This window comes from Marmota marmota, unplaced genomic scaffold, assembly GCF_001458135.2.
Source record: "Marmota marmota marmota unplaced genomic scaffold, marMar, whole genome shotgun sequence".
Taxonomy (NCBI): domain Eukaryota; kingdom Metazoa; phylum Chordata; class Mammalia; order Rodentia; family Sciuridae; genus Marmota; species Marmota marmota.
Window position 1 is genome coordinate 171,855 of NW_026000225.1, and position 19,179 is coordinate 191,033.

At 35.3% G+C, this 19,179-nt stretch overlaps 1 protein-coding gene across 1 annotated transcript; it reads left to right on the forward strand.

Annotated features, from left to right (window-relative positions):
* Positions 1–4,170: 4,170 nt before the first annotated feature.
* Ido1 (indoleamine 2,3-dioxygenase 1) lies at positions 4,171–18,921 on the forward strand. The gene is made up of 10 exons (XM_015506238.2): positions 4,171–4,340; positions 7,884–7,979; positions 8,104–8,223; positions 11,917–12,035; positions 13,212–13,226; positions 14,637–14,736; positions 15,148–15,265; positions 16,422–16,473; positions 16,910–17,058; positions 18,275–18,921. Exons 1-10 carry the CDS (start codon positions 4,242–4,244, stop codon positions 18,628–18,630), a joined length of 1,224 nt encoding a protein of 407 aa, XP_015361724.1. The 5' UTR covers positions 4,171–4,241; the 3' UTR covers positions 18,631–18,921.
* Positions 18,922–19,179: the final 258 nt, after the last annotated feature.

A 19,179-nucleotide genomic window follows, 5' to 3' on the forward strand; every position in this document is an offset into this window, starting at 1 on the left:
ATTCCTTGAAGTCTGTGTGTCAGTCTGTCTGTCTATCAATCAAAAATTGAGTTCTGCTTCTCAGTAGAATCCTGAGTGATAGAATTTCTAATGATACTAATTGCTTCAAAGTTTAACTTACATAATTATACCAGTTGTTACTGCTAGTGTTTGTATGATGTATATTTTTATTCTCTTATTTTTAAGCTTTATTATATTTTAGATCTTCATATTTTAAATAGTGTATATGGGTATTTTTGAGAGTTTAATCTGATAATCTTTGAATTTTTTAATTGAAATATTTTGTATATTTTCACACAATTTATGTACCATGGATTTACTTTTATATCGAATTGTTTAGTATCTTTTTTTTCTTCTTTAATGTCCTCTCATGTACTAATTAAGATTTATTTACTAACAAGCTTTTCCCAACTATTGGCTTGTTGATTATCATTTTATAATTTGGTAATCCAGGAGATTAAAGCAGAAATTTCCAAAATTCTTATACATTTGTTCTAATTCCTCTTTCCAGAACATAGAAAAATTTTAATATCATTTGCACCCCTCCTCACATTCATGAGTTGCATGATGTATTTTATCTATCTATCTATCTATCTATCATTAATCTATCACAAACACCACACTACTTTCTTTGTTGGAATAATTGTTAATATTTTATCATCATTCATTTAGATTCAGCAAGATAGTTGCTTTTTTCTTTGTTCTTCATTTAGTGCTACTCTATGAGATCATTTTCCCTGTGCAAAAACAAACAAAAGAATTTTAGCATTTTCTTGATTATGAGCTTGCTGATGATACATTTAAAATTTTTACTTATCTTAAAAGAGTTTTATTTTATTTACACTCTTAAATAATATTTTCCATGAATACATATTTCTTGGTGGATTTGTTTTTCCTCCTCAGCATTTTTAAGGTATCATCACAGTGTCTGCAGGATTAAATAGTTGTTTTGAGAATTTAGCTGTCAGTCTTATTGTTGCTCTTTTAAAGGCCTTTGCTTTATATTTACTAGAAATTTTAACATTTTAGTGCTTTTTTCTTTGTTTTTGAGTCATGTTACTCTGATGTGATTAATGAAAAATTAATTAATGAAAAGCTGTGCTTTTCATTTCATTTTTTTTATTATTGGTTGTTCAAAACATTACAAAGCTCTTGACATATCATATTTCATACATTTGATTCAAGTGAGTTATGAACTGCCATTTTTACCCTGTATACAGATTGCAGTATCACATTTAAGTCCATTTGAGAAACATACTATATTGTCTGTTTGGGACTTTCTGTCTTCTGTTTAAAAACTGTCAACCCCTATTGCTGTAACTACTGCTTACCCTATTCTCCCCTTCCCTTTCCCCTTCCACTAAGATTACATCTATATTACATATCCTCACTGCACCTCTGTGTCTTATTTCCTTGTCTCTATTTGTAAGTGTATTTTCCCTCCCATCTTTAATCTGTACCTTCTTCTGTCATATCTGTAATTCCATGGATTATTTTTTAAATTATGCTAATTCCAGAATATTAATTAATTTTTTGGTTATTTATTTTGTTCAATCTGATTATTATTTTGCATTTGCTATAGTTTCTGCAGTTCCCAATTTTTTATTTTTTATTTTTTACTTTTTGAATATTATATTAAGTGAATTTAAAAATTCTCTGTAGGTCTTCTTAGAGTGTATTCTTGTCCAAAGTATTGTATAATCTGTGTGTTCATTTTTTCAGGGACTATTAGGTTTCTATTATAGTAGCACCAATATTTTCATGTCTAAGATGATGTTTTGTTCAGGCCACTGAAGGAACAGAAAATACTGAATCACTAATTCCCCTTCAGTAACATCATAAAATTTTCCTAAGAATATAATTATAAAAGTCAAATTTGTCACTATGTAACAAATTTTTTAGAAAATTCTTATTACTAGTAAGTGCTCTGGAAACTTTGGCTATTATTAATTTGCACCAAAAATGGTGTAAAACATAACCATAGAAATACTAATGGTGAATGTCAGTAGATGTTTGTATTTCAATGAGTTATTTTATTAGTCTTGCATGCTCCAGATCACTTGAGTTTTTTTAACCTGAGAATTCTCTTCATTTGAAAATAAAACTATATTTTACAAATTACCATAACATAGCATAAGGAGAAAGTTGGATGCATTATAGAGAATGCCATATTAAGAGGGAATCAATGTGTGTTTAGCACAGCTCTGAATAAAGTTCCTCTGTAGATCTACTTATAATACTGATGATGTCAAAGAAGTCCACAATGAAATAGAATAACAGGGTTTTCAGGTGAAGATGTGCACCAGGCATTAGAAATGTGTCTGTAGCAAAAGGGATAAGTCAGGAAATATAATCATTATAGAGAAAAGAGTAACCAAATAATCAAATCATGCAATATAACAAGGTAAACAGATCCAAGTAAAGGCTCAGACTTAAGAAGTCATGAAGCAAAATGCTGAGTTCTGGGTAAAGTGTTCTCTAACATAGTGACCTGGGCACAAGTAAAATGCTAAAGAGGAAGATAAAGAATCCAAATGTGACCATAAAATTAATATGCTATTCAGAAGCCATGTGGAAGGAGTTATTCAACAATAGTATAATGATATGGTTAGAGTGGACAAAAATTGAAATAAATGAAGATAAGACCAACTGAGAATAGCGTTTCAGAAATATGAAAGAAGTAGACTATGGGGGATTTTAAAAAGGTAGGGGTAAAATTGGAGCAGTAAAACCTTATTGTTCCTTCAAAGACAGGATATATTCAGTGAGATAACTGGATAAGCCAAGTCAAAAAATCATTTTACCAAAAAAAATCATTTTACCAAGACAAGCTTCTTTAAAAATCAATTCTGAGACATAGTTCCAAGTCAAAACAATCCAAAACTTCATTCCATGTTCAGACTCACTTATAGACATATTCAAGAAGGAAAAAAAATCATATGAATACTCCCACATTTTCTAATTCTCAAGAATTTTTTAGCATCATTGTCTTCCATGTGGATGTGACAGGTCTTAGTGATTTGTCCTTCCCTGTGCTTCCACCACCCCACCCCAACTTGGGCCAGGTTCTAAATTTGAGTCTCCCGAATAATTTATTTTACAGAAGCTTAGTCATTGTATTCTCTTTGCTTTGTAATTTTGGTTTCAATATCCCTTACCTTTTTTTATAAAGAGGACATATTCTTGTAAAGCCCAATGCTTACAGAAAAGCCATAATGTAATAAAGAATAGTGTGAGAGCTATTTAGAATGTAACCAAAACTATGTGCTAGTAAAATTTACTTCAAGGCCTGATAACCTGGATCATAAACCTATATTCTCTATTAATGTACTGCATAATAACTTTCCCTATTTTCTCCTTTTGATAATCAAAAGGAGATATGACTTCTTCTATTTTCAAAATCTCTCAGTGAACAGACTTTCATGCATCCTGAAAACCTTTACCAAATGTATCATAAATTTTGTATTTTGAAAAATAAAACAGTTTCAAGATATTTTATCCTTTGCTTTGACTTTTAACATATTAGAAAGTCTACAAATGTGCAAGCATATTGTTTCATGATTCCCTGGCAATCAAATATAGTACATACGCAAGACAACTTCCCTATAAGTGTAAAGAAGAGAGAAGATAAGCAAATGTTTATAAGAAAAATAGGAAGGTGGAGAGGTAATATCTTTCAAATCTGTCATGTTCTTCTACTTTTTCTACTTCAAAGCCATTGGCAATAAGCACTTCAGGGTCTCATGTATTGTATTCCAGGGCTTCTGAAATAAGACATGGATAGTTTTCAAAGACCCCTGTAAGTATAAATGAAAGCCAATGGCTGGATTGACTAAATGATAACTTAGATATAGCCATGGTAAAAATTGTTTGAATTGAAGATTTGAATTTTTCCATAAAATTTTTTTTCTTGTCACCTGTTCCCATAGTTCTTGTTATTTCAATAAAAAGTTTTATGGTTTACCATATAGCAGTAAGCAAATGATGTTCTTATTGAAAAAGCCCTGATAATGAATGCAAACTTTCAGTTTCTTCATATGATGAACAAAGATGCTTTGTGGTTTTATTGTTTATCAAATTACAAATAAAGAAAGTAGAAAATGAAACTATCCCAAAAGTGGAAGTCATTTCTTTCTGCTTACGTGATAAGCTGTAGTCACTGGCTCTAACAATGACTATAAAAAATAGATGTTCTGAAACTTCTTAGAGGCTGAGGAGGATCAGTGGAGTAGACCTCAAGAATGGCACATGATAAAATATCACTTATGGAAGATTCTTGGAAAATCCTTGAAGAGTACCATATAGATGAAGATCTGGGCTTCGCTCTGCCAAATCCACTGGTAAGAGAGGGTGGTGAAATAAGGGGAAATATCACAATTGGAGGCAGAGTTTGAATAACTGTGTCTCTCTGTTCTTCAAATTTTCCTCCTAGAAACTCAGTCATATATGTAGTTCTTATTTACCTAATAGAAATTAAGAATGATTAAATAAAGAAACCATGGAAGGTATTTTACCTTTACAAAAGGACTATACTATAGATACCAAAAGTTGACTGATTACAATCGTTTTTTCTGAGGGTATTCTGAAAAGGCCAAAGTTATTAATGTCCATGAGTCATGCAGAAGCCCCTTTTTCTAGTGATATCTGTCAAACTGGTCAAAGTTTGTGCTCTTGATTTGATTTGGTTTATGAAATGATACATCAAGTAACTTTCGTCTTGTATGAATAATGGTTACTGTTTACTAAGAGTAAGATGCAAATGAGTATGAAATACCTTAAAAATTATATTTTGCAAGTTTTAGCTATAAAGCACAATGCATATGGAGAAAAATGCTTGCTTCAAAATTATATGTCCCTAAGTTGTATTCTAAAGAATGCCACGTATATCTATTTATCATTAATATTTTAATAATCACACATTTAGAGTCAGAGGGCAAGATAGTCATACAGAGGTGCCCAGCACTCACCTCTTTCACAAAGAAGCACCAGCATAACAATTAAAAGCTGAATTTTGAGGTGAGTGATTTTGGAACCCAGCAAGTTAGAGACAAGAACCCTGTAAGATACAGTCTTGGGAGAGTGGAGAGTATGGTATAAAGCTCACCGAAAAGTGCGACCCAGGTCAAGGAAAGGGGTAAAGTCCCAGCAGACCTCTGTGGCCATCAGCAAAGGCAACCTTGCCATCGACATTGGCAACCTTAGCGACACGGGGGACAAGCTTGGAGCCCAGTTAGAGGGACTTTCTGGAGCGTGCACGATAGCTTGGCTCTAGAGAAGGAGTTTGCACTGTCTCCCCGCACAAACCCCAGATCCCAGGATGCCACAGGCGGGTCACACATTGAGGGCGGAGCTATGCTGCCTTTTCTGCTGCTTACGGGATCAGGTTAATTAGCTAAGCAGTGTAATAGGCCCAAACAGCTTCCCTAAAGGTTCCAACCTCTGCCTAATCCGCCCAAGTTTCACCGTCAGTCCAGTTGCCCACAATCACGCTCAGCGGCGGACACAGCCGCAAGTTTCTGGAATAACCCGCCCAAGCAGCCGCCCTACCTCACCCAGGCGCGCAGCAGCTGAGCCACCGATAGACGTGGGCGTGTTGGGGGCGGAGTCACAGCGCGGTCCCTCTGGCTGAGGAGCCTGGCGGGGAAGCAGCTGCCTCGCTCCGCAGGTCGGGCATTGGAATCAGCTGCAGTTTCGCCTCCTTGATCTGGCCTGGGTCCAGGCTTCATGCCCCGGCGGCGGTGGACTCTCCCAGTCGCCCAAGCCGCTGTTGGGTCCCAAGGTGCGCCGCTGCTGCTGTGGAAACTCTATTGTGCTCCGTTTCCAGCGCCATCACTGTCACTGCCAGAGTGACCACATCTACAATTGTGTGCAATTTATGAACCCTGACACCTCCCCCCCGCCCCCCGTGGCTCCTGGAGACCTCAGGGCTTTCACACACACTGCGTCCAAACACAGGGATGTAGCTGAAGAATCTCTGTGAATTTTATTTATATCGGTTATTTTGCTTTACAGTTCACTTACAGTCTTAACTTGGTTTTAAAGTTCGAAGCCTTACCCATGTGGAATAAAGTTAAGCCATTTGTCTTCAGTCACCACAGTCCATTACTGATAACCCAAAAGGCTCACTTTGAAGCAACCTGAATGAGGCATTAGGGCAGGGTATACAGGAAGTTGTTCAGACTTCTGCCTGTGCCTCACTTCAGGATTTTGCCTAGGTCTTGCGTTTGTGTTTCCCTTTGGGTTTTGTTTGCTGTTTAGGGGGGTATTAGGAATTGAACTCAGAGGTGCTTAGCCACTGAGCCACATCTCTAGATGCCGTTCGGCACCTGGCTGTATATTTTCCTTTGATATGTGATAAAAAAATATGATCAGATCAAGAAGACACTTTTATTTGAATTTCATTTGTATTTGTTGGGCAAAAATCAAGCCTATAGTGGAACCAAAGTAGGCAATTTACATGCATACAGTAGTCCACCCTCTATGTTTTTGCTTTCGTTTGCTTCAGTGACCTGCAGTCAACCATAGTCTCAAAGTAAAATGGAAAACGCCATAAGTAAACAATTTATGAGCATTAAATTGCTCACTGTTTTTGAGTCTTATAATGAAACTTCACACCACTCCATTCCATCCCTCCCAGGACATGAGTCATCTCTTTTTCCAGTGTATTCATGCTATAAACTCACCTATCTGTTAGTAACTCAGTAGTGCCCAGGTTATGAGATGGACTGTCAAAGTTTTGCAGTGCTTGTTTTGCAACCCTTATTTTTCTTACTAATAACCCCAAAGCACAAGAGTAGTGATGTCTCTTGACAATTTAGATATTCCAAAGAGGAGTTTAATGTGCTTCCATAAAGTGAAAAGGTGAAAGTTCTTGATTTAATAAAGAAAAAAAAAATTGCTGTGTTGTTAAGCTCTATGGTAAGAACAAATGTATCAGTGAAATTGTGAAGAAACTATTCAAGTTGTTTTTGCTGTCACACCTAAAACTGCAAAAGTTATCACCAAAGAGCATAGTAAGTGCTTACTTCAAATGAAAAAGGTATTAAGTTTATCATAGGATGTAGATATAGGGAAAATGCATAGTGGTTAAGTGCTATTTGCAGTTTTAGGCATCAACTGGGAGTCTTGAAACATTTGCTAGAAGCATAAGAGACTTTATCCTATACAGTTTCTTCTATATTTCCAGGTGTATTTCAGTTCTTGAAAAAGATATAAATTTAAAATAATTTGCACATTATAATCCTTGTCATCAAATATTAAGACATAAAAAGACTATGGATTCTGAAATTGGAAATATATATGTCTGAATTACAATTGTGTGTGTGTGTGTGTGTGTGTGTGTGTGTGTCACAAGTTATGTAAACTGAGACCAGGTTCTTTTTATTTATGACATAGAGACAACTTTTGGGGCAATTACAAGAATTAAATGAGAAATGCATATGAAATTAGTGAGCAGAAAGCCCAATCCACTAATGAGATTTTCTTCTGTTCAAAGAACTTAAAATCTAGTTGAAATGGAAAAAAATATAAAACACAAGATTACTTAATAATGACATGTAAGGTATACTCCATAGGATTTATAATGGAGAAGATTGATGTTGAATGGTATACTAAGGAAGGTTTTAGAGCATCTGTTGGGTTGAATTTTGAAAAGAATGCAAAATGAAAGTGCTTAAAGAGAGAAGAGGTGGAAAACAGAGAAGAGCTTGAGCCCTGTTTGTCAGGTGACAAAGCACAGGCTGGTGTTTTCAGACAAGTACAGGTTTGTTGGGGCAATGATGCACAAAATGTACTTAGAAGCAAGGGGAGTCATCCTCAGGAAACCAACACTATTTTACAGTAACTTCCACTAGCAAATCAAAGTCCTATTTTTTTCTTTCAAGGAGGAACTACCTCATGATTATGACGCCTGGATTTTCATTGCTAAAAATCTTCCTGAACTGATTGAGAATGGCCAACTTCGAGCAGAAGTTGAGAAGGTTTGAAATACATATTACATTTGTCTTCTTGTATGGTTGCTTAACATTTTTAAGTTGATTTCTAAGCCTAAATTAGAAATTGGATCAAGAGTGAATTGGGTCAAGTCTCTCCATTTGTTCTCAGATACCACTGCTCAGCATTGATGAGCTCCAAGGACATAAGTCACAGCGACTCGCACATTTGGTTCTGGGATACATTACCATGGCATACGTGTGGGATCGAGGTGATGGAGATGTCCGAAAGGTATGGAGATTTTCTGGTATTTCTTATGCAACATGAGTGAAAATGAAATCCAATTGATATTTAATGTAAACAATCCCAGTGTCTGGTTATAGTTTCCAGAGCATTTGCCTATCATGGGTGAGGTCCTGAGTTTGATCACCTGTACCACAAAAAAAAAAAAAAAAAAAGAAAAAAAAAGAAAAGAAAAAAAGAAAAGAAAAGAAAAAAGAAAAAGAAAGAAAGAGAAAAAATTTTCAAAAAGTACTATAACTGTACTTTTAAAGTTAAGATGAGAGAACAAAAAGAAAAGAAAATAACAGTTTACTGATTTAGCATATCAACTGTTATGATTATACTTGCCTTTTTCTTGTATAACACAGTTGCTCCATCCTATCCATACACATATGCATTCGACTTCTTTAATTTAATTATATTGTGAACACTTTTTAGTTACTACACAATCATCCTAATTGTTTGGAATAATTGTACAACTGTTCATTGAGTTACTGAACTTTTGCTTACCTACTAAATCTTCTATTGATAAATATTTAACTTTTCAAAAACATTTCATTATAAACTGGGCATGGTCACACGTGCCCTGTAATCCCAGCAGTTCTGGAAGTTGAGGCAGGAGGATGCAGTGTTCAAAGCCAGCCTCAGCAACTTTGAGAGACCCTCTGCAACTCAGTGAGACCCTGTCTCTAATAAAATACAAAAAAGGGCTGGGGATGTAGCTCAGCAGTTAAGTGCCCCTAAGTTTAATTTCTGGTACCAAAATAGAAAAAAATCAGTATTATATATGACACTACAATAAATATCTTTGAATGGCTCTTCATGGTTAATGTGTAAGTGCTTCCATCTATCAACATAGAAGAGTATCTTGGTTTCGTTCAACTCTTATCAACATAAAAAAAACCCTTAATTTTAAATCATCTTGTATATATATTTATAGGTATGCATTCATGTGTCAGTCATAGTCTTACTATTAAAATAAAAATAGCAGTGAAGATCACATTGTAAATTAGGCTCATATTCAGTATCTGTCCTGTAATGCTGCTAAAATCCTTGCCTTCCCATCTCTTGTAGTGGTCCCAGATTGAGCCAGTGCAAACACAGGGGTTCCAGTTAAATTTGAATTTCAGATATGCAATTATTTAGTGTATGTGTGTGTCCTGAAAAATGCAAATTTGTTGGACATCCTGTATTTTATTTGGCAGCCACAATCTTATCAAACCAATACTGGAATTTATTTATTTATTTGGGGGGAGGTTACCCGGTATTGAGCCCAGAAGCACTCAACCACTGATCCACATCCCCAGCCCTATTTTTTGTACTTTATTTAGAGACAAGGTCTTACTGAGTTGCTTAGCACCTTGGCCATTGCTGAAGCTTGTTTTGAACTCTATATCCTTCTGCCTTAGCCTCTGGAGCCGTTGGGATTACAGGTGTGCCCAACCCCACCCAGCTCTGAATTTAAGAATAAACTGGATTCAAAGGGCATCTTCTACCACTTAGTGAACACTTTCCTTTTTCAGCAAAGCTAATTAGTGTTTTATTTAGTTATTTTTCTTATCACACTGTGCTTAAAGGCAGGTGATCACATATGATCCACCTATATGATGAGTCATTTCTGACACATAGGGATAGAAGTTGTTGTTCTGCATGATCCTGGGAACAACTCATGCTAATCATTGAACTACTACATCCAGATTGGGATGATGCCAAACAGTCTAAAACTGGTTCTAGTCTTATAATCTAACTTAAAGTTTCTTTAAGTGAATAATCTCATTAGATTTGCTAGAAATATGTGTGTCTGTACTGAAAATCAGTCTATGCTAGTTGCCCTGAGCAGAAGTCCAGAGGACTTAAATAGTAGTTGGTGTCACCACTAATGCTCAGAAGACAGAACAACAAGGCAAGAGGAAAAACACTGACCAAGAACGTGGAGACCAGAAGGCATATAGTGTAATTGAAAAATAATAAATGTATCAGACTTTAGGTCAGAATTAAGAAAGAAAAGATGAAAGTGTATTTTTAATTTATCATGGTTTCATAGAGTCTTATCATTCTGAAAATAATCTCAGGAAGTAGTAGTACTGTAAAACCCGTAAAAACATGTTTCAGTGGGGCAGTTATTAAGAAAGAAAAAGTTAATGAACAAAATGTAAGTAAATATAAATCACATTTTGCTTGAGAATTGGCAAGAAGTTATCATCTGAGTTTCATAGCAGCTGTATCTGTAATAAAGACATGTTTGAGCACTTTATTTCCTTTTTCCAGATCAGTTCTAGTTAATTATTCAACTAAACGTCACCCTTTTTACCCCTCTGAACATTCTCTAAATCAGAGAGGGACAAAATTATTTCCTTTTGAAAAACGTAACTATTTTGCCAGCTACAATGTTTCAGTCTTTAGAAGCACAAGCTCTTCAACATAAAGTATACATCCCAGTGTGATTTGATGACCAGTGATTTTGTCCTAACATTCTGTTCTCCTGGTTAAAGCCCTCAAAAGTCATTAAGCTAATGGAGAGTGACTTGGGTTATAACTCCTGTGGTTTTCACAAAACTGTGGCCCATGACTTATCATCATACCATCTCTATCCACTACCCCAGGCAGGCCATAATCCCTATTCTTCCCCTCCTTAGATACACACATATATCAGCCAAAGGCTGCTGATGTCAATGATTATCCCAATTACTACATGGGACAGTACAATTATAAGCTAGGTGATAGTAGATGATGAAGTCAGGCAGATAAAGGATAAAATGTTAGTTTCATGGCTAAGGGAGTTATTGGAGAACTTGGCCTGGAAAGGAGGAAGCAGTGAATGGCTGTAAGAGCTCTCGGAATCAGCTTGCCTACTTAGCCATCTAGTTAGGCAGCATTAGACAACTGTAGAATCACCCTGTGTGGGCAGAAGCCTTTTATTCTGTGGCTGATTGCAGAACAGATTTTACAAGTAGCAGGTTCAGAAAATGAAGAGTTGAGGAGGAAAAAGGGGCTGAGCTGTGTTTTCACTTCCAAACCCAGCAATTCGATGAGCCTCTATACCTCCTGAGGAAGAGAGAATGAAAGAGTTTAGCCAAAAGTGCCATCTCAGTTGATGTAGTTATTTCTACAGTGAAATACAAAGCCAGGGTAAAGGAGCTCTCTTCTTCCAGGACAATTAAATCTGAAAGATTTACTAAGCACCAAGGTCCTATGGTGAATCTTTCACGGGGGAAAAAAATTGTCCAGGAGAATTTCCTTCTGCATTGAGCTTCAAGAGTAGCAAACTGCACTTCTACTGTCTCATATCCAAAAGTCTTAATTACAAAGACTTTGAGTATCTTTGACATAATCAATTTTATATTTTTATTTCTGGTGAATAATGTGGTGTCTTGCATAGAAAAATTACTTAATAATTATTCATGGGAGAAATGGATGAGTGAAGGCGGGAAAATAGCTCCCAAGGCCACTGGGAAGTAAAAGACCCAGGCTTTGTACTCTGTTCTTTTTCTTCCTTAGAGCCAAATTATGCCCACCCAAATTCAAAACATGAATGTTTAACAATTACCAGAGTTAAGTAATGAAATGTGGAAAAGAAAAAAAATCCACTTATTTGTTTTCAAATGCCATTATACAAAAAGCAGTCAAGGTTTTGGTACTCAGAAAGCAGCAAAAAAAGTAACACACTTCAATGATTCAAACTAAGTATTGTGTTTTAATTAGGTCTTGCCAAGCAATATTGCTATTCCTTACTGCAAACTCTCTGAGAAGCTGGGACTACCTCCTATTCTGTGTTATGCAGATTGTGTCTTGGCAAATTGGAAGAAAAAGGATCCCAGTGGGTATGTAAACTGTGATTATAACAGATGAATTGGAATGTATGTTATTTAAATCAATATGTAGTTATTTATTGGTTTAATTTTTGACAGTACAGTTTCTCTGGTATTGTCTATTATTTCTTGGACTATTGTGTCTGAAACTACAAATGTACAAAAGTGAGAGAGTGCTGTGTATTTAACATATAGTAAAATACATAGAGATTCTAAATGTTCAATTTGAATTTGCCTTTTGTATACAGGTATGCATGTAACCACGTCCCCAAACAAGCTTACAAGCCACAGAGTACTTCTGTGACCTCCGAAAAGTTCTTTGTGTCTCTTTTTATTCAATTCCCTTCTCTGTTCCAGGCAAATACATTCTAATTTGTCTTATCAGAAATTAGTTTGTTTTTTATTGCATTTTGTATCAATGAAACCCTAGAGTATATATGCTTTGGTGCCTGAGTTCCTTGGATTAACACATTTTTGAGATTTTACCAATCTATTTTTAATTAATTAATTTACTTACATTTTTTGTTAATATATTATGATTAATGCAAAACACTAAAACTCATTATACCATATTCTACATGTACATACCACACTTTGATCAATCTCCTTCCACAGAACATCCCTTTTCCTCCATTCTTCCCTCCCCTTGATTCCTTTGCTCTACTCTGATAATCTCCCTTCTATTATTAATTGTTATTTTTATTATTATCATCATAATTTGAATTAATTTTTAAGTAGTAAGTTGCATGTAAGAGTTTCCAGCAGGAAAGCAGCAGTGTCTGCTTCTCAGAAAAGACTGCACAGAATTGAGGCCACTCCTATCCCTCAGTGATGGGATTTGCTCCAACAAAGACCTGTGGCCATGGGTGTATACAGGAAGGAGTGTTCTACAGGTGGCTGTACCACAAAATGAAAAGATTTGATCTAGAAATTATCTTAACAGTAATAATGAGTTTTTACTATGTGTTCCTCGCATATTTAATTTTTAATTTTTTTTATAAATTAGATATTTCCAATACAATCCTGAAAGATACAAAAAAAACCAACAGTTTTTCTTTTTTAACTATGTCTTACCTCAGTTTGATCAATAGTATTCAATCTGATAATAGTAACTCAAAACCATTTGATTTCAATTACCTTTCTTTCTCTATTCCAATTGGCTCATGGCTTCCGGATTGATTCTACCAGGCCTATGACCTATGAGTAAGTATTCTAAGAACTATTTTTTATTCAAAGTGAATGTCGATTATCAAAGTATTACAAATACATTTTTAAATAGTTGATTGAGTTCAGGCAAAAATAATTTAGGTTATTATTAAAAGAGCAAATAATCCCATTCCTTAAAACTATATCTATGATTTTAATATGACCATGTCTATTTAATATTATAGGTAGAGAAACATACAAAAATACAACTTGATATGAATTATGGAATTTATATGCCTAAATACAAAATGAACATACATCTATGTATCTGTGATCTAATGACCTCCCTGGGAAGAACTAGTTAACAATGTCAATAAGTAGTTATAAAGAAACCTGTTTTTGTTTACTTGATTTTGCTTTTTACCAGTCCTTATTACTTTTGACCTATGTACTCTACATAGCCAAGAGCTGGAGAAACTAAGGTGTAAGCTTTTCCTAGTGAAGCTAGACTAATGGAAAGGAAAGGCAACTTATGAAAATTGTATAATGTTGCATGATTAATAGAAGGGACAAGAAGGTAAACTGCTAGGAGGTCTAATCAATTATCTAATCATATAACATATTTAAAGGGAAGAATCCATGAGGCAATTTATTTGAAGTGAGTCCAGAAGACAGGAAAGATGGCAGTCTATATAGCAGAGGACATAGCAAGTGTGAAGACTTGGAACTGACAGAAGTCTTGGTACATTATCAATGCTGAAGGCTAGCTGGTGTCACTGTAGACAATGATGAAGATAACAGTAGGAGAAAAAGATGAAGAAATAAATTTATAAAAAGAAGGAGAAAAGGATGAAGAAATAAATTTGTAAAAAGATTATCACTTATCTTGCCAAGGGACATAGAGCAAGCAAATAAGCTACAGGGGTGGTCTGACTTCAGAAACCAGAATTCTAACTACCACAAAACTCACAGATACACAGACATTGAAACCATTTTTGTACCAATGCCAAGACTTCAACAGAAAAGAAAAATAGGGTCTAACCAAGTTATTTGAATTTCTTGGTCAATTCCTTTATATCAAATAAGCCACTGATAAATTGAGTGAGGTTCACAGAAAAAATTTTAATATATTTATTTAAACAAAAGATTACTCCTTCAAACTCTACCTCAGATTTCTCTTAAAACCTTGAATATCTATATCTATTTAATGGAATAGTAGAAACAGACATATTTGTGGACTTTCTAGTTCTAAATCTAGAACAAAATCCAAGTCCCAGTGTAATTTTAAATATTATTTATTACTAATTGTATGATCTTAGATAGTGTGCCTAATATAGCTGTGTGTGTATGTGTGTGTGTGTGTGTGTGTGTGGAGTTGTTGATTTAACATGTTTGCAAACTATAAGTTATACTAAAATATACTGTGATTTTGCTAAATTTCTTGCCTATTTTACCTGATTTTCTTAGCAACATGGACATTTTGTTCTCATTTCCTGGTGAGGACTGCAGTAAAGGATTCTTCCTGGTTTCTCTGTTGGTGGAAATAGCAGCTTCTCCTGCAATCAAAGTATGTCCACTTACTTTTGAAATTTTTATGTCAATTCATAACAGAGTAATTCCTTAGTAACTGAATTATAGTAGCATGAATTGAGTTTGTGTTGGTTAAATACAATATAAGATCACTTAATTAGGGGTAATGGATTATCTTATAAAAAATATTTTATTTGCTTTTGTGTATCATCTAAAATATAAAACTAGGGGTCATATATTTAGAATCAAATTTGAAAATCCTGTAAGTAATAAAAATTTTCAATGCAATTTGTCATTAATAATACATAATGACATAATCCAATTGTTTTGACTTTTAAAATATAAATGAAGAAATAAATTTAATTTGTGGGTTAAGCTGGGGGAATTTTATACCAATGTTTAGTGGTAGGAGATCTTACATGTTTGTCTTTTATTTTTATTTTTTAAGGCAATTCCCATTATACTCAGTGCTGTGAAACAGCAGGACCAGGATACTTTGCAAAAGGCACTTCTTGATGTGGTTTTTTCTCTGAAAGAAGCCCTAAGAGTGTTTCAGGAAATTCATGGCAAGTACTGTACACATTACAACATTCTAAGAACAGTCAGATGTTTCTGATTGTCTGAAGGGTACAATCGGTTAGGAAATGAAAGTAAAAAACAGCTGTCAGTGAGCGTGGTTTCTTTCACTTGTTATATTTATCTCATTAAATAATTCCACTTTCCATATGGTAGATTTTATTATCTCCATTTTACAGATAAGGAAATATAAATTCAAAGACATAAAACACTTAAGGATACACAGGTAGTAACTAGTAAAGCCAGAATTTCATACCAGATCTCTTTAATTCTGAAGAGTTTTTTGCTTGCTTCTAATAATTACGAAGACATTTGCTAAATGGGAAGGAAATTTTAAATTCTGAAAAAAAAATCTTAGCTTCTGCTTGATAAGAGCTCTCTGCTAATTCTGCTTCTTCACAAGTTCACTGAGAAGCAACAGAGAAAAGCCATTGAGCTCAAAAGTTGTTGCAAAATTAACAGCTAGAAAAGCTACAAAAAGCGAACAAACAACAACAACAACAAAAAGGTTTGCAAAAGGGCATCTGCCCTACCAGGTAACAGATTTAACAAATATGTGAGTATTTATCACTGGGCTTGGAGCTACTGCTGATTGCTCCTTGGCAAAGGAGACACATTTTCAGATCAAATGTTAGTAAGTTTGGGGGAGGGAGACCTAGGGATATATATAGTCCATGGGGCTGCTGTGTTTGTTTGTTTTCTTTTGTTAAAATTTTTGGTCTCCCTCACTCTTCTGGGGGCCTCGTACATGTTAAGCAAATGCTGTACCACTAAGTCATATCTCCAGCCCGGGTTTATTTCTTGCAAGCACTTTATCTGTGTGTCAGTAAGAATACAAAGTAGTACTAGAAATGTTGACAGTTTAACTGGCCTGAGGATGTAGAGTAAGGAGGTGGGTGGCTTCTTAAACAAGCAATGTAGCAGTCTGACAGTGGACCCCATTCCATGGACATGGGTGATGAGCCTGGCACCTCCACCATTGGTAGGAGAGTGAGAAGGGCTTTTCCACATGGGCTTTGTTCTGCATAGACTGACCTGATCCCTTTCCTGAACCCTGTGATAAAATCCTGTGAGTTATTTACAACACCTTGAACTCCCTGTTTACCTCTAATGAGTCTTAATTAAACATATTCCATCTTTTTACAGAATATGTGGACCCCAAACTATTTTTCAATGTTCTTCGCATTTATTTGTCTGGGTATGTAGTATTATGCTTGAATTTGTTTTATTTCAACTAATATAAAAACACACCAAATACTTATTGATGGTTCCTCACCATTCATGAGGTTTGGATAACAATTATGCTAAAAATGTATTTTGTAGAAAAAGAATAGATAGTATTCTCTGTTATTACTGGTCCAGGATTGCCCTAGAAGGGGAATAGGGAAACTTGTCATTTTAAATAGAGTGAATGATCTGGCTAGTGCAAAGGTAAGTTTCTTTTCTGGGAGTATTTATACCAAATTTTCTCAGAATATCATTATTATTCGCATACATGAAAATTAGGGAGAGATTTGGATAAAGAATCACAAAATCTGTCTTGTCACCTTCTAATACCTCTAGAGCAAGATTTTAAATCAGAAAATTGACAATTAATATAAAGAATGATTTTTTTTCTTTCCTTCCTGGTCTAGCTGGAAAGGAAACCCCCAGCTGTCAGAGGGTTTGCTGTATGAGGGGGTCTGGGACACCTCAAGAAAATATGCAGGGGGAAGTGCTGCCCAAAGCAGCATATTTCAGAGTCTTGATATCCTTCTGGGCATAGAGCAGATTGCTGGTGGAGGTGAGTGGAAATGGCAAATAATAATCATCGCTTGCAATAATATAACTTGCGTCTTAATATTTATAAAGCTTCTTCCCTTTGGCATCTCTTCTGAGCTTATTGGATGCTTTCAGGAGAATCAGAAAAGTAAGGATTACATGGCCAACATCCCATTTCACAGACGAAGATGCAAAAACTTAAGAGGATAATGTGACAGGCTTCTTGTTAAACAGCTAGAAAGTGGCAGAGCCAAAACCCAGATCCAATTCATCCTTCTCTCAATCTGGATTTGAATATGTAATTATAGGCTGATAGACTCTGGGGGAGCCAGGATCACATGTTCTGAAAATGTAGGATGAGATTCAGAAAGAAAGTCACCTGCAAATGAAACCCAATTGTGAGCAGAAGTTGGGGAGATGAAGGCAGCAGTGACAGGAGAGGCCTGGCATATCTTGTGTGCAGCCATCCTACGGACCCAGCAGCCCAAACAGGCTTGCACAGGAGTTTAATGAGGAGCTACATTCTTCAGGAGCATTCCCACATACCTGTCATCCCATCTGCTGGGAAGGCTGAGGCAGGAGGGTTGCAAGTTCAAATCTTTAGCACTTTAGCAAGACCCTCCATCAAAATAAAATAAAATAAAATGAAAACATAGTTCAATGGTAGAGCATTTTTCTGGCATGTATGAGGCACCGCACACAGAAAAAAAAGAAAGAAAAAAAGATGAGCCACTTTTTTATATGTCTTTTTATATGTATTTCTTCTTAGAAAAACTTCTTCCCACTTAAGCTTCTATTTTATATACTAAGAGGAAAGCACTGGGCTAGGTGAAAATGTTTTTTTCTTAATTTAAAATGATCCTTTAAACTCTTTTAAACTCAATGTCGTGACCTAACAAGTGTAGATTATTTATACCCTGCCTATAACATCAGCCTCTTGGAAGAACCAAATACAGTAGAAAAATGATAAAGAAAACACATATGAACATTCTTAATATGAAAAATAATTTTTGCTCATTTTATTTTCAGAATTAACTGTAGTTTTGTGTAGTTACCATGGCTGGCTGGTAGCAGCCCAATAACTGTTTATCCTCCAAACAGGGTGATCTTAACCTCAGAACTTTTTGCTGTAGTTCCTAATAGTGATCTCCCATTTGCTCTGACCTCCCTCAGCTTTCTCCCCTGACTGGGGAAGACTTTGGCCTCCCTGTTACCTTGTCTTTATCTTGTTCCTTTAGGACCTGCTGCTGAGTTCCTCCAGGACATGAGAACATACATGCCACCAGCACATCAGGACTTTCTTCGCTTCTTAGAGACAGGACCATCAGTCCGTGAATTTGTTGTTTCAAAAGATGATGCTGGCTTGCAGGAAACTTTTGATCAGTGTGTGGAAGCTCTGGTCTCCCTGAGGAGCTACCATTTGCAAATAGTAACAAAATACATTGTGATTCCTGCAAGCCAGAAACCCAGGGAAAATGAAATGGCAGAAGAGCCAACTGGACAAGAAAACAGAGGAACTGGAGGCACTGATATAATGAATTTCCTAAAGACTGTAAGAAACACAACCAAGAAATCCTTTTTGAAGGATCGTTAATGTAAGCCCAGCAAAGGTACATTTCATTTAAGCACAGAAATTGACATATTTTCCTGTCACTGCTCATTGAATCAGACCCATGAATTATTGATAGATAGTAATTTACTAATGATACACCATAAAAAGATTTCTAAATAATTTTTTCTTTTATCTATGGATCTATGTAGGAAAATAACAAAAAATGATAGTATAAGCATACTACAAACAACATTAGAAATATTATAACCTGTTTGTCAATGGAATATAACGATGAAATTCAATAAAGAGAAAAATCATGTAAGATCTAATAAATCTTGCTTCATTTTTGTCTACCATTAAATATTGCTTCAGATGAGGTATACTCCACACTATTATCCCTTCAGCAGGGCCAGTGGATTCTGGTACTTTCAAAATGCTAGTGCTTGTTCATAATTACTCGTTTATTTGTATTCTCTTTGCACAATAAGCTTCAGGATGCCAGAAACACTCTGTACTATTTATTGGACCTATGTTCCCTCAGCTCTTAGTACATACTTAGCAAATAACTACTGAATAAATGAATGTATGAAG

Excerpts from the sequence above, each read along its gene's own strand:
- Ido1 (XM_015506238.2), top strand. The coding sequence starts at position 4,242 with ATGGCACATGATAAAATATCACTTATGGAAGATTCTTGGAAAATCCTT. Across the intron at positions 14,737-15,147 it reads CAGCTTCTCCTGCAATCAAA|GCAATTCCCATTATACTCAG; the intron begins GTATGTCCACTT and ends TTATTTTTTAAG. Across the intron at positions 16,474-16,909 it reads CTTCGCATTTATTTGTCTGG|CTGGAAAGGAAACCCCCAGC; the intron begins GTATGTAGTATT and ends TTCCTGGTCTAG.